The sequence below is a fragment of the Vespula pensylvanica genome, chromosome 2, assembly GCF_014466175.1.
Source record: "Vespula pensylvanica isolate Volc-1 chromosome 2, ASM1446617v1, whole genome shotgun sequence".
NCBI lineage: Eukaryota > Metazoa > Arthropoda > Insecta > Hymenoptera > Vespidae > Vespula > Vespula pensylvanica.
Window position 1 is genome coordinate 2,233,368 of NC_057686.1, and position 15,525 is coordinate 2,248,892.

General features: G+C 29.0%; 1 protein-coding gene across 3 annotated transcripts in view; it reads right to left on the bottom strand.

Moving 5' to 3' along the window:
- The window catches only part of LOC122626996 (potassium voltage-gated channel protein Shab), a 37,190-nt gene that overhangs the window by 1,882 nt on the left and 19,783 nt on the right, over window positions 1–15,525 (bottom strand). Inside the window, exons 4-9 of one of the 3 annotated variants that reach the window (XM_043807683.1) lie at window positions 15,455–15,525; window positions 8,868–9,134; window positions 8,539–8,793; window positions 4,677–4,890; window positions 2,972–3,370; window positions 2,360–2,833 (exon numbers count right to left, since the gene is read on the bottom strand). The exon at window positions 15,455–15,525 is cut by the window's right edge and continues 13 nt beyond it. In XM_043807683.1, the coding sequence (XP_043663618.1) occupies window positions 2,559–2,833; window positions 2,972–3,370; window positions 4,677–4,890; window positions 8,539–8,793; window positions 8,868–9,134; window positions 15,455–15,525 (1,481 nt within the window). In that variant the 3' untranslated portion in view covers window positions 2,360–2,558. Of the gene's footprint in view, window positions 1–2,359; window positions 2,834–2,971; window positions 3,371–4,676; window positions 4,891–8,538; window positions 8,794–8,867; window positions 9,135–15,454 lie in introns of those variants that run through there. The other 2 variants (XM_043807685.1, XM_043807684.1) reach the window with 2 other exon arrangements.

Sequence of the window (15,525 nt, forward strand, 5' to 3'; positions counted from 1 at the left end):
GAGAGAGATTTTTCGAAATTCACATAAATCGCATATATACGATCGTTATATTTTTTTATTTTACTTTTTATCCGTTTTTTTTTTTCTTTTTCTTTATAGCTCGTTAAGATCAACAGATCTAAACTCGTTTACATATTCTTTCTTCTTTTTCCTGTTTTTCAGACTCTAGTTAGATTTAAATCACGAACTTCGGTGTGTTAGTATCTTTATGGTTTGTGAATATTTCTTTTTATTTATTCGTCGCTTTTTCTCTCGTCGGTTTCTCTCTTCTTTTTTTCTTCTTCTTTTTTCTCCTTCTAATTATTTTTTTTTTCTTTTTCTTATTTAATGCATACATCATAATCTCGACACGCAAAGCTCGACTTAGCTTAATGATTACTTACTCAAGGTTTATTGGGCCGTACCGGAAACATTATATATTTTTAATGGCGTTTAATCAATTTCTTTTGCATACTAATAATAAATATGGGGAAAATGAAAAAAAGGAAAATAAAAAAAGGGAAAAGACAAAATAGCATATCTATTGCTTGCGATATCATTTTTCTTGTTTCTTTTTTTTTTCTTTCTTTTCTTTCTTTTTTTTGTACGTCCGCCATATTTCTTTTTTGTTATCAATATTTTTATAAATTTTCTTTTCTTGTTTCTTTCGTTTATTTTCATTTCTTTTTTTTTTTTTTTCCAATATCTGCCAAATTTTCTTTCGCATCAATGTTCTCGTAATTTTCATTAGTTACTTTATCTTATTTTATTTTTTAAACGATTGATGCAAGTTCATGATATTGCTTGTGATATCATTTTCTGTTTTTTTTTTTTTTTTTTTTTTTTTTTTGTACATTTGCCATGTATGTATATTCTCTTTCTTATTATCAACATTTGTATCATTTTTCTTTTCAAGAATAATTTATGTATGTACAGCCGACGTATTTTTTTTATCTTCTCTTATCGATGAATATATCTTTCATTTCTAATTCTTAATCTAAATTTATGCAGTAAAAAGTATTTTTTTTTTCTTTTTATAGATAGAGGACAATGTCCTTCAGGTGTCCTTCAATTCCCCTTTTTGAAAGATTATCTACTGCAAACTAGAGCACGACTGCGTTTCCTAGAAGACAAGGACCTTAATTTCTTTGATAATCGTGAATTGCTTTTGTAAAAGTCAATTGCTTCTCCCATTTTAGAGGTCATTTTAAAGGCCCTTGACTTCTTTATGATAAACGCGTATCTCGTTTACTTTATATAATATTCATATACATATACATATACATATACATACATATATATATGTATATATATATATATATATATATACATATATATACACAGACATACAATTTTGACGAAGAATCAGCGACGGCAAGTAGATATTTATTTTTTAAGTTCTATCAGTTTGTTTCTTAATTCAATTCAAATTGGTTTTTTTTAATTTTCTAATTTTTTTTTTTTTTTAATTCAATCTTTATGATTTTTGAAGACTCAAGAATCTTTTAGTTTCTTTAGTTACTTTTCGAATTTTGTTTTCTGCTTTTTGTCTCCTTTTTTTTGAAGGAGATCTAGTTTCATTTTTAGTAAATTTGTATTCATCTCATCCTTTTGAGAATAATCGCTATGAAAATTCACGTCGATCCATAAAGTGGAAAATTATTTACTTCTTTTTTCATTCCTCGACTCTTTTTTTTTGTTTTCTTTTTTGTGTTTTAATTTCTAAATTATTATCATCGTTGATATGGAAAAATAAATAAAAAATAAAAAATTGTCGAAATGATCAATGATTTAACTTCACAAAGGTTTAATCCTCTATAATATCCAATTTTTTTTTATTGGATTCAAAATAATAATTATAGTATTACCTTTATATTAGTAAAAAATTATGGTATTGTTATACTATAATATACTTAAATAATTTTTCTTTAGTATAATATATTGATATAACATTTAGTTTATCTTTCTCTCTAACAATAAGTATAATTATACTTTTTTATACTATACTAATAAGATACTAACTATACTATACTTTACTATACTAAATATACTAAAAAGTATAATATTATATTATACTATAAATATATTAAGTATAATTATACTTTTTAGTATAGTATACAATTATAGTATAATTTAGTATAGCATATAATTATGATATAATTTAGCATAATTTAATTAAACTTTTTTGTATCTTATATTGTTATATATTTTCATTATTATACTAATTATATTTATATTTTTGATATAGTATAATAATACTCATTGTTAGTATTATAATATATTAATATAATATACTAATGGTGTAGTATATTAAGTATAGCATAAGAAATAGGAGATATAGTATATACCAAGTATAAAAAATATAAAAAGAATTTCAAACATATATAAAATAAAAAAATTAATAAAAATTCTTTGCCAATAATATGAAATAAAATTTCCAAATAAATATAAAAATGTTTCTATTTGAATGTTATATACATATATATGTATGATGTTATAGAGGATTAAATCTCGATTGAAAACAATAATTATATAGAATCCGCGTGAAGAGTAGGAGAATGAATTGATACCGATATCGGTTACGATGAAAAACGATACTCTTGAGGAAGACAATTCGTGTCGGAGCTTTTGTAAGTTGCACAACTGTGACTACTCGTAGTCGACGATTTATTCGATACGGGTTTTCTCTTTTCTTCGGATTTCCTAACAACTTTGTATGGTCTTAATGAACATATCAACATCGTTTGACTGTCCTTCGAAGCTTCGTCCGTATGCACTTTCGTACGTTGCCTATGTTCCTCAGTTTCTTTATTTTTATTCTCTGCTACTGTTTCATCACGTGCATGTTTCTCTTCTGGAACAGATTATAGAATGTTAGGGTTAATAAAATTATTATGATTTATTATATTAAATAATAAAAAATAAATATATATAATATATATATATATATACATAAAGAAATATAAAAGTACAACGATCGATTAGAAGATACCTTCAAGGACATCGTCGAATAGTAATCTCGGTATCTTGGCAATACAATTTTTCCCATCGGTTTGATCAATCGAAAAGTCCCTTTCAGCATTGTTGTTAGTTCTGAAGATGGATTCGAGAACTTGCCTCGATAAAAGTGGTGACACCGGTTGCTGTTGCTGCTGTTGTTGTTGCTGATGTTTCGGACGTGTCTCGTTATCACACATACTTCCCATTGACGTATTATCGGTTATTAATTTTTCCGTATCGGAATCGCCAACATTGTTGTAATAATTGCTGCTACTTTCTGATTTCTTCAAAATCGATTTAGCGACACGATGTTTATCTATGAATGGTACACCTTCGCTGTCTATCGAGTCTGCTGACAATGAAAGCTTGCTTTCGGCGGCGGCGTTTGTGCCTGAAATGCCCAAATTTTTTGCGTTTCTCTCTTTTTCTATTTTCTATTTTTTTTTCTTAGTCTTTTCGTCCTTCCGCGTGGGTATGTTTTTTTCTCCAACTTTCAAGTGATTTATTAATTATTTTTTTAATTAATTAAGGAAAGAAGAAGAAAAGTTTTTCTTTTTTTTTTTCTTTTGAAACTTCCGATTCATCATTTCATTACAATCCGCTTGAAAAACTCTCGCGAATATACATATATATAAATATGAAGTATATATGTATGTATGTATGTATGTATGTATGTATGTATGTATGTGTATATAAATACGAGCAAAGTAGGTTACGATTTATACAAGGACAAAGTCATTTAATCGAATGTATTTCTTTATGTATTTATTGATTACTAAGAACATATGTATGTTTTAAGACCTCTTTGAAAATGTCAAAAAATTTCTATCCGTCTTTTCTGATTCGTAACACGCGAACGTAACGTTCTAACGAAGTTAATGAAATAAAAAGCTGCTTCAAATTCTAAGCGTATCTACGACTTGTGTTTGCCGTATCTTGATTGCATCGATCAACGTACCGATTTATTTTTCCTTTTCTTTTTTTTTTTTCTTTCTTTCTTTCTTTCTTTTTTTTTTTATTATATAACCCTCTATAATATATTATATAATTTTAAGGTCTATATATCTGTTTGTGTATGTGGGTTTATTCGTTTTCTTTTTTTTTTTTTTTTTGTCAATTTTATTCAAAATAATTTCATTCAAAATTAATTCAATTGTAGTCAATTATATTACATTATATATCTTATGTACATGGTCTAGTATAGTATAACTATATTCTAATATAAGTTATACTATAATTTCCATATTATATAATATTTATATAAACATGAATACGAAAAGTTTATAGATGGTATATATTATAGAGAATTAATACATAAAATGTCTACTTTCTTTTTTTAAACGTTTGAAAGACTATCATTTTACTATCTAATAAAAAAGGTACATCCAGTATAAAAATATACATATATATATATATATATATATATATATATATATATATATATTAACGAACTTTTTGTATAACTAAAAAAAAAAAAATTATGAGAAACATTACATAAATATAAAAAAGCAAATATATTAACAATTATTATATAATAATTATATATACAGAAATGTGAAAAAAGATAAACAATAAAATTAAAACAACAAAAACAAATGTATTATACATATATATACATACATACATACATACATACATACATATATATATATATATATATATTAGATCTGATTCCTAACATATAAATAAACAATTACCTGTACTGTAATGCCTAGGACCGCTAATCGATCCGAAGAAATGATGATTGATTATACGACTTGCGGATGCAAGGCTATTTGTCGGTCCGAACGCGAATGGTCGTCCACCACGTAGTCCTCCATAGTGATTATTATTGTTTTCCATCTCTTTCACAGTGATTCGAGTAGACATATTATCCTGGTCGCAGATAAATTGTGCACGAGGTCTGCCGCTCTGCAATCAGCCCCAGTGTTATAACTAATACAACACATAGACTCGTTTACACTTCAAATTTGCCTGACATGCAAGCATTTTTCTTTTTTCTTTTTTTTATATATATATATAACTTTTTAGAATTAGTACAAGTCAAATTTTATATACATACATTTATACGTGTATACAATGAATGTAAAATTGTTTTTTTACGTTGCTTATAATTCTTCATTAATAGGTTTATTTTTTTTTTTTTAAATACGATCATTCTATGTATATATATATAAATATATATGAAAATTAATATAAAAATACTAATATCTATACTATAAATTTTATTCATAAAATTTGTATTAATAATTGAGATTTTGTATCGGTCATTGCGATGTATCGGTCGATAAAACAGTGTTAAAAGAAATAATTCAATTCAATATTGTTTATTTTTTACTAATCTTTAATTATCGAATATAATAAAAAATTATATTCAATTAGATCCTATCACAAAATTTTTGATTGACATCGAAAATATTTCGATTTCGATTATCGGTCGATAAGAAAGTGCAGAAAGAAAAAATTTGTTCGAATACAAATTTGTTAATTATCAGATATATAATAAGAATTAAGATACATATGAAACGTAATTATATAAAATTAAATTTTATTATGAAATTTTCATTAACAATTAAAACAAGACATTGAGATTGTAATTATCTATCGATAAAGAAGAGTCTATAAGAATGTGTCGATAAAAAAGTTTTGGACACAAAAAAAGAGTAAAAAAAAAAAAAAAAAAAAATTCTAATAAAAATCTACGAATATATATTTTTTGTTCTTCCATTTTTTTAGTATTATGTTTTTCTTTTTTACATTCATTATACACACGTATTTTTTTCTGTAGAAAATCTCGATCGAGATATAAGGCGAAGTCGACGATCCGCTTGAGCTTTCAATGAAATAAAACGCAATTCAAATTTTCAAACGCAATTCTCTTTCTCTGCGATAATGAAGAAAGATAACGAGAAGATATTGTCAATTCGAAATTGGATAAATTAGAACAGAGCCAGGAACGTGGGATGTTTTTAAATAGAAACGTATGTATGTACATGAATCGATTAAGAAGGCGTGACACTTGCGATTGCGAGCTTCAAATCATTTCTATTGTTTCTATTGTCTATAGATATATTATATACGCACACACAAACGCTGTATTTTTTATCTTTCAAAAAACTATTAATACTTCAAACCACGTTTAAAAAAATTTTTTCCCTTCTTTTTTAATTTGCATAATAATCAAATGAAATAAAGCTGATTGCTCAAAGAAATGATTCGAGGGTGCTGCTTGATGCTTATATAGAATACATAATATTTATATAATATATATATATATATATATATGTAAATATAAAAAATATATATATATAACTATATATTACATATATATATACACAAACATACATTATACAGAGTGGGTTCCGAAAGTTCTTAGATTATTCCAAAAAATCACTTATTTTTCTTCGCTTCGACTAAACTAATTATTTATGCATTATTATTCATTCTTCTTTTTTTCAAATTGTACAACTAATAGATTAAAAACAGAAAAAAACATAGAACACTGAAAAACTTCAACAGGCTACAACGATTTTATCTCCTATTTTTAAATAAAATCACTTGAGAACTTTTAGTCCACCCTGAATACGTATACACGCATATATACATATACATATATGTATATAGGTATATGTAATTGAACGTGCAAGTATAAAAGTGAAAACACGCAAAGGATAAGCAACGACGTTTCGTTAGACGTAGATCGGTCAAAAGAATAGAGAGATGGAAATAGAAAGAAAGAGAGAGAGAGAGATAGAAAGACAGAGAGAGAGAGAGAGAGAGAGAGAGAGAGAGAAAATGAGTAAGAGAGAGAGAAAGAAAGAGAGACAGAGACAGAGAGAAAGAGAGAGAGAGAGAGAGAGAGAGAGAGAGAGAGAGAGAGAGAGAGAGAGAAGGAAAGGTTGCTTTTTGACGAAGAGGGTGATTCAATGGTCGGAGGTTACGGGGTTGTCGGGGGTGGTAATACAGTACGGGGATAGGCATTTTTAAAAGCGTTGATTTAGCGATGAACATAAACGATACCCGCTGTCTGAGGCCTCTCTTTGGCTCGAGGACATCGATACTTCCAATGTCGTTTCTATGATCGAGACAAAGGACGGTCCTGGCGACTCGATAAATAAACGAGTTTCTCAACTTCTCTCTTTGAGGATCGACGTGCCCGCGATATCGCGCTTCGCTTCCACGCGAACGTGGATATTAGAAAAAATTCTATTCGCTTTCGGCGATATTCATCTGTATTCCATTTCTGATCTCGATGGTTTGCGCAACTGAAAGAAGGAGGGAGAAGATTTCTATGATAGAGAACAAATTTTCTATTTCACGATATTAGCAAAATTTCGAGGGCAAAAAACATAGAAATGAAGTCGAGTTGCCCCGAGGATTTTTCTTTGTTTGTTTGTTTGTTTGTTTGTTCTCTGTCATTCTTCGATATTTATCTGTTTAATAAGACATTAGATATTTATTTTTACCATTCATGTATTAATTTCGTCGTTCTTGTTATTCTTGTTCGTACTCTCTTCCTCTTAATGTCAAATGTTTCTCAGATTAATCTCTCTGCGATTATTTTTTATTCGAAGAAGTTTTTCATCGAGTGATCAAAAAGAAAAAAAAAAAAAAAAAAAAGAAAGAAAGAAAAAAAAAGAAAGTAAGATGTATGTACTTTATAGTGAGACGTGACGTATCTAATAATAGAAATTTTCTTGTCGTCACGATCATTTTCAAGCGATAAAAATTAAAATTGTAAACTGCTTTCGTTAAAAAGACGGACGACGTATTTAAACGGATATTAAATATCAAATTGGATCTAACTCGAAATGGGCTTGTATTTCTATCTTCAGATTTGATTTTATTTGTTAAATAATCATGTGACGACCAAGAAAATTGCTATTATTGATTTGTCAATATTTTCATTACATACAAACATTACCGACATATATCGTTATTCGTCATTGTAGAATAATATCAGAGATATAAGATACAACAAAATAAATTCAACCGCATACAGAGAGAGAGAGAGAGAGAGAGAGAAAGAGAGGATGGAGGAAGGAGGGAGGGAAACCTCACCATAATAAATCAATAGCCTCAGCTGTACGTATATTGTATTTTTAGGATAAGGAAGAAAAAGAGAGAAAGAGAAAGAGAAAGAGAAAAAGAGAGAAAGAGAGAGAAAGAGAAAGATAATATGGAAATGAAAGAAATGAATGATGTTGACGACGAGGAAACTTACTTAGAGATATAATGCTGACAATTAGAAAACGGATTAGAATTTTGATCGACTATTATACTAATTACGATAAAAATGTAATAATAATAATAATAATAATAATAATAATAATAATAATAATAATAATAATAATAGTAATAGTAATAATAATAGTAATAATAATAATAATAATAATAATAACAACAACAACAACAACAACAATAATAATAACAATAAGAACAATAACAAACAGGTCTAATTCCAACGATAGATCTTTCTAATTAAAAAAGACAAAGAAAAAAATAAATGAAAAAAGAAAATGAAAAGACAAAAAAAGAAAGATATTTGTACAGACTTACTTGCTGAATACGTATTTTTCTATGCTTTGGTATGGAGTCATTCAGGGCGACCTTACTGGGTTCGTTGAAAGGACGAAGATCCTTGAACGACTCGACTGTAGGAGATATATCGCTGATATTACGGGCAACTTCCCCTGATATCGATTTCTTCACTCTTCTATCTCCTCCAGTAGTATTATTACTTCCTCCGCACTTTTCGGCTGCTTCTAATGGATTAACGTAAAGGTTGCTGTCCGCTTCTTCGGTCAGGTCGCCCTTCAAACGTAAAACAAGAAAAAATGGTCGATCAGATGATGGACGATGTAACAGTTATTAGGTAACCTTCCTACCTGAGAATGAGACGGATGTGTTTGACAACTGGCATAAGTGTCTGAACTGTCAACGCTCCCTTGTTCGTTATATACTTTGCCGAACGTCGAAGATGATATATCCGGTGCTTGTAATGGTGACGTCTTCGTTTCAGCAAACATCGACGCTATACGATCTATCCCGCCGCTAGCTGATCTGAGAGATCGTAGCTCCTGACAAACGGGATTACGAAAGTCGCTCGTCGCCAATGGCATTATGTTCTCGGCGTCTCTGAACTCTTTGTACTCCTAAAAAAGATCGAGGAGTTTGGCTGAAACTCGCCCCCCATGTCGCCCCCCTCCTACCAACCCCCTTGGTCAGAGATGATGCCACCTTCGCTTGATGTTTTTGCTCTCTCACGGATTAAAATGACAAAGAAAAAGATAGAAGATAATAGAGGAAATAGAACAAGTAAAAAAAAAGAAATCAAAAGAATCACCATACTTTTTTACTCGCGATTTCTCGAAGCTATTAAATAGGTTCTATTATCGATCGACGAAGACTTGACTTTGCAAAGAATTGTCGAGCCGAAGAGTGACGGTGTTAAAAAGAAAAGGCGCGTGCGTCGATCGTCGACGTTTCTCGAAGAATATAATCAACTGTAGAAATTTAATATGGAATTATCGAATTGAATTTCGAATTCTTTCGTTGTATCTCGATATGATATTATCGTGATCTATGTTTTATATTAAATCGAATGTCGAATCGATATCGTTTAATATTCTTTGTATAATATGTGAACATTATCGTATAGAGTTACTATTGTTCGATATTCTTACTTGACATTGCGGTAATTACGATCGTAATTTTGTATATGAAATTATCGAAGAATAAAACTCCTGAGAATGTTAAAAAAAAAAAAAAAAAAGAAAGAAAGAAAGAAAGAAAGAAAAGAAAAAAAGAAAAGAGGAAGACAAAGAAACGAAAAAGAAAAGAAAAAGGAAATAAAAACCATTTTCGATCGTTCGCGTATACCCGTATGAAATTATTTTCATAAGATTTTTAGACAATATTTAGAAAACCTTAATAATCGATTATACGTGATTTCAACTAACAAAAGAAGAAAGAGGAAAGGCGTGAAAGATCGTTAAAAGAGTGTCACTCTCGACAAGAGCGAGCGGCGAAAAGACACTTTGGACACTTTGAAAACAATAGGTAAGAAGTATCAAGGTGAGAGGCATCGTGCTTACCCTCGAGCGAGTAATCGTCCAAAGGAGTTGTCTGTTCTCTTTTTATCTTCTTTTCTTATTTTTCTTTTTTTTTTTTTTTTTTTTTTTTTTTTGATATTGTTTCACATTTCTTACCTAATTTTTTTTTCGTTTCATTTATTTAACATCTTTCGTTTATTTATTTATTATTCTTTTGTATTTTTTTTTTCTTAGATTATATTTTTTATTATTTTTTAATCATTCATTAAGAAACAATAAAAAAGCCACAGAAAGAGTAGATTACTACTGTGCTGTCTACAAATGTTTAATGAAACATTCTAGAAAAAAGGATTTTCGTGATACATGAACGGTTTATATTAATACTCGCCTGGTATGTCCGCGATGGTAATTAGCGTAGAATAAAGAAGAACAAAGAAGAAGAAGAAGAAGAGAGTGTGAGAGAGAGAGAGAGAGAGAGAGAGAGAGAGAGAGAGAGAAAGTGAGAGAGAGAGGAAGGAAGGAAGAGAAGAAGAAGAAGAAAAAAATCACAATTACATGTATCTCAATGAAAAATATCGAAATATGAAACTTAAGGAAAATAGTACTGTGTTAATTCTTAGCCAAGCGTTTTATTAACCCTTTAGCTACAATGTTACGTGAATCAATTGATACAATTATATCTCAGATTATGTTTACAGCGATGTTACGTATAATTACATAAATATCATTGCAAGATAATATTGATATAAATCAAAGGGTTAACTTCTTTTCCACCGTGAATCACACGATCCTCAACACCAATCAATCACGTTTCCCGACTAATTAAATTCACTAACCATCTATCTACTACTCCATGCACCTTGTGTGGCATGAAACAGACAGTAACAAAAGCCGTGCAGTTTCACGAGACACGACATTATCAAATACAATAATTAGTCTTGTCGTTCTTACATCTTACCACCGGAACAAGCAAGTAAACGAAAGAGTCACGCGTGACTCGCGGTGGTTACCAGTTCGATCCCTGTTTTATATAATATTAATATTTTTGTTATATAATATTAATATTTTTTATTTTTTTTTTTATCGTAATTTTTTAATTAAGATGGTGATTGTTCTATCGTTGGTTCTTCGTTAATAAAACATGGAAAATAATTCGGTCATTAAAAAATGACTTTGCTAGAAGTCACTATAGTTGTTACAAGTAGTAGCCAAAGGATTAATCGGCTTTTGTGGCTTCTCGTTTGTTATTTACAGAAAAAAACAAAATGACAATATCAACAGAATGATATGCATTCCTAACGAATCCTGTCTGACAAATGTCTCAACATTTTTTTCTGTTTCTTTTTAATTTCTTTTTCTTAAATTGAGTCTATTCCGTAAGAACAAAATTTGTGACATATTCGGATTTTTAACAAGCACTGGTGGCTGCTCGATTTAGGATGTCCCGATAAATTTCATTTCTTTTTCTTTCTTTCTTTTTTCTGTTTTTTTTTTCTTTTTTTTTTTTTTTGTTAAATAAAATATAAAACGTTCAATATCAAAATTGATATTTTCTTTTTATCAAATATCGCGAGACCCTGAGCCTGAACTATTTATTTATTTTTTCCTTTTCTTTTCTTTTCGTTCATATCTCAAATCTAAACTTGGCGTTGATTAATCGACATTCTGTCTAGGGTTTAGGGAAAAGAAAAAAAAAAGAAAAAAAGAAAAAAGTAGCAAGTAAAAATAACATGCGTTGAAAGAAAGAAGATGGATGGGGTAGATTATGCCACCAGGCTCATTACACGGTAAGATCGATCGATTTCGAAATATTTATCCGTTGATCCACGAAGAGATATGTCACTACGTATTTTATAGAATCACAAATTATAAATCCATATTTATAGATCGGTTCTCTTTTTCTTTTTTATCTGAATTATTATAAGAGAAAAATAGAAAATAAAATAAAAAATATATATATATTACTGTATGAAACGATTTAATCTTTTGTTTGTAGCTACTTAGAAATTTACAACAATTCTTTATATATATATATATGTATATATATATAAAATATACATAATATAATATATATACATATATGCAATTTGATATATATAATATTTCTATCACTCTATATCTATTAATATCAATATAACACATGCACGTTCAAAATCTAATTACTATCTGTTTGTAATGCTAATCCTTCCTACACTAACGTTCTAATATCTTTAAAAAATAAAACAAAAAAAGAAAAAGAAAAATAAAGAAACAGACGTTTCATCAAACCCAAAACATCGATTCCATTCAAGTGTTAAAAGCTCTTCACTTTGTCTATTACACATAAAGATCAAGTATCACACATATATAACGATTATGTTATTAATGAATATTATGTTATTAATATTTCAATTCTAATCATATTGACTAATCAATTCTAATCATATAAACGTAAAGAAAAGTTTCAAGCAAAGACGTTGAAGTCGATGTTCTTGTTCGTTTCATTTAGCGTGCACTTGATAGCAATAGTAATGGAAGTATAGGTGGTAGTGGTGGTGATAGTAGTAGTAGTAGTACTAGAGTAGTAGTAGTAGTAGTAGTAGTAGTAGTAGTAGTAGTAGTAGTAGTAGTAGTAGTAGTAGGAGTAGTAGTAGTAGTAGTAGTAGTAGTAGTAGTAGTAGTAGTAGTAGTAGTAGTAGGAGTAGTAGTAGTAGTAGTAGTAGTAGTAGTAGTAGTAGTAGTAGTAGTAGTAGTAGTAATAGTAAGTAATAGTAGTAGTAGTAGTAATAGTAAGTAATAGTAGTAGTAGTAGTAATAGTAAGTAATAGTAGTAGTAGTAGTAATAGTAAGTAATAGTAGTAGTAGTAGTAGTGGTGGTAGTGATAATAGTAGTAGTAATAGTAAGTAATAGTAGTAGTAGTAGTGGTGGTGGTAGTGATAGTAGTAGTAGTACTAATAGTAATATTAATACTAATAATAGTAATAGTAATACAGGTTTGACCAAATATCTTTAGATGGATGAAAAGTTCTTAGATGATTTTACAAATCAATTACTCTTTTTCGAAACCTTTTAGATTTTCATTTAAACTTCTGAATTTACGAATTGGCTTTTTAATTAAGTTTGTAATTTTACGATTTATAATAAAAAAAAATTCTTAAAAAATTTCAAGAAAATGTGATTGATCTTTAAACATCACCTAAGAACTTTTTGACATATCTAGTAACTTTTGGCCCACCCTGTAGTAATAGCAATAGTAACAGTCTTATTAGCAAAGCCGTACTCCGGAAGGGATTTAACGATTATTAATTAACTCGATTCGCCTGTTGGTCTTAAGCAATCGTGCCAAACGAGATAATGAAGTGTGAATGGACAAGGTGGTGTGCATGAACAACACGTAACACGTGTTTTGATCTTTTATTTTTCTTTTTTATTTTCTTTTTTTTTTTGTTTCACTATGCGTGTGTCTCTTATTATCGAGCAACGTTTATAGCCAATATCAATTAATTAATCAGAAAAACAATCAATGAAGAAGACGAACGATCAAACGAAGGAAAAGTGTAATATGTATATATGTATGTATGTATATATATATATACATATATACATTTATATATATATATTTATATAACATCGTGTTAAATATCTAAAGCTTTTTTTTCGACATACCGTGTAAATATATGTACGATGAAAAGACCGTGCTGAATAATTTCTCATATTTCTTGTTTCTTTTTTTTCTTTTTTGGAATTTCCTTTTTTATTCATTTTTTTCATTCATGTATATATATATATATATATATATATATATATATATATATTATAATTTAATTGTCGTATATAACGCATTCTCCAATTCTAAACATTTTAAAGATTTATGATCCCAAAAATCAATTGAAATTATATTGCCATAATCCATTTTGAAATTCTAAAAATTCTCAAAATTTACATTCTGAAAAATAATCAAACGAAGTTACATTGGAATAATCTATTTTGAAATTCTACAAATTCTTGAGATTTACATTTCTAAAAAGATCAGATGAAATTAAATTGGCAGAATCCATTTTGGAATTCTACAAATTCTTAGAATTTATGTTTCTAAAACAAACAAAACGAAATTAAATTGGCAAAATTCGTTTTGAAATATTAAAATTTCTAAAATATACATATATATATATATCGAAATTTTTTTAAAAATTAATGGATACATATTAATTCAAGCGTGAAGTCGTAGTTAAATAATGATCTAAATATATATAATACGATAAAAGATCGAAGGACGAATGTGCAATTAAAGTTGGAAGAGCAAGAGCAAAGGGAGAGAAAGAGGTAGAGAGAAAATATATATATATATATATAAAATATGTATATATATATATATAAAATATATATATATATATAAAATATAAATACGCGAACTTTAACAACGACAATTAAAACTCATTCCTTATCTCTCTCTCTTTCTCTCTTTCTTTCTTTCTTTCCTTTTTTCTCTCTCATTTTCTCGTACTACAAAGATAGAGAAATTATCCAGCAGACGGCACACGTTGTATATCGATTGAAACATAAGTGCGCTACACATTATGGCAAGAATAAGGACGTAGCTAAAGTAAGAAGGAGGAAGAAAAATAAGAAGAAGAAGAGGAACAAGAAGAAGTAATAGTAGTAGTAATACAAGAAGAAAAGGAATAAGAATAAGAAGAAGAATAAGAAGAAGAAGAAGAATAAGAAGAAGGGCACAAGTCGAATTCTCGCTTGGCGTGACCGCCTTGGCGATACCTCGACGTGCCTTGACCTAGAAAATTACCGAGGCACACGCAAATGAAATTACAGGTTGGTGGGGAGAGTTAGAGGGGAGAATAGGAAGAATAGAAGAAGGAAAGAGAATGGAGATGAGAAAGAGGAAGGGGTTGAAGGTAAAGAGAAGACGGCGAGCTACACGTTTGGCGTCTAAAGCTTTGAATGAAAGAGTATCGTGTCAATGAAAAAGTTGTGCTGTGGTTGGTTAATAGGGGCAATTGCATACACCTACGACGACCTCTCTCTCTCTCTCTCTCTCTCTCTCTCGCTCGGTCGTTCGCTTTCTCTCTCTCTCTTTCTCTCTCTCTGTCTCTGTCTCAGTCTCAGTCTCAGTCTCTGTCTCTCTCACTCTCACTCTCTCTCTCTCTCTCTCTCTCTCTCTCTCTCTCTCGTTATTTTCTCTTTCGGAGAGTTTCATTTTTGTTTTTGTATTTTTGTTTTTGTTTTTGTTTTTGTTTTTGTTTTTCTAATTATGATTATTAATAGTATTTTCTGAAAAAGTGTGTATATATATATATATGTATATGTATGTGTATACACATAGATATATATAATCGAGAAATTATATAGAAAGAACGCAGAGGTATAAAGTGGTGTATGTAATGCCACCGTGAGAGAGAGGAAGAACGTTTGTGATCGTAAATACCTTCGTAGTACAAAAGCAACACTCGAATTCGCTAGGTATTTCATCAATTTTCTCGAATTTTCTGCTCTCTT